Here is a 406-nt window from a genome sequence, read left to right as displayed (position 1 = left end):
AATGATCCATGCATACGAATAAAATTGTCTAAGTAGGATTCGCCTTTTTTGTGGTCTCAGATTTAATCACGGACGGAGGAACATGATAATTTTGTTTTTGTGACGGGTAAAATTAGTGAGATCATTGCCGTAGTTTAAACTTTGGTGATCGTTAACTGGGTGGAATTTTGTTTGTTCACCGTGCATGACGATCAGATTGCGGCCAACCGGTTAACCGCCGTATTACGAATGTATGAAGCCAGAGGTTTTAGAACAAAGTCAAAGGGAGTAAATTTTCCATCTATTTTTGGAAAAAGTATCTAGGGAAACCGCGCACTGTTGAACAGAATTCATTCAAAATCGTTATTCAGGAGCCCGCGCAACATCCAAGGCCTAAAACAACGCGGTAAGAGGGGTGACCTCGATA

At 41.1% G+C, this 406-nt stretch overlaps 1 protein-coding gene across 1 annotated transcript in view; it reads right to left on the bottom strand.

The window, feature by feature from the left end:
- Nucleotides 1-342: 342 nt before the first annotated feature.
- T265_09440 (hypothetical protein) overlaps nt 343-406 on the bottom strand; it is a gene marked incomplete at both ends in the record, with an annotated part of 7370 nt that continues 7306 nt past the window's right edge. The window contains one exon of the mRNA XM_009175507.1: nt 343-372. Coding sequence (XP_009173771.1) covers nt 343-372 — 30 coding nt within the window. The remainder of the gene's footprint in view (nt 373-406) is intronic.

This window comes from Opisthorchis viverrini (assembly GCF_000715545.1).
Source record: "Opisthorchis viverrini unplaced genomic scaffold opera_v5_281, whole genome shotgun sequence".
Classification (NCBI taxonomy): Eukaryota; Metazoa; Platyhelminthes; class Trematoda; order Opisthorchiida; family Opisthorchiidae; genus Opisthorchis; species Opisthorchis viverrini.
The sequence above is the reverse complement of the archived record's forward strand: the minus strand, read 5'-3'. Positions and strand labels throughout refer to the sequence as shown.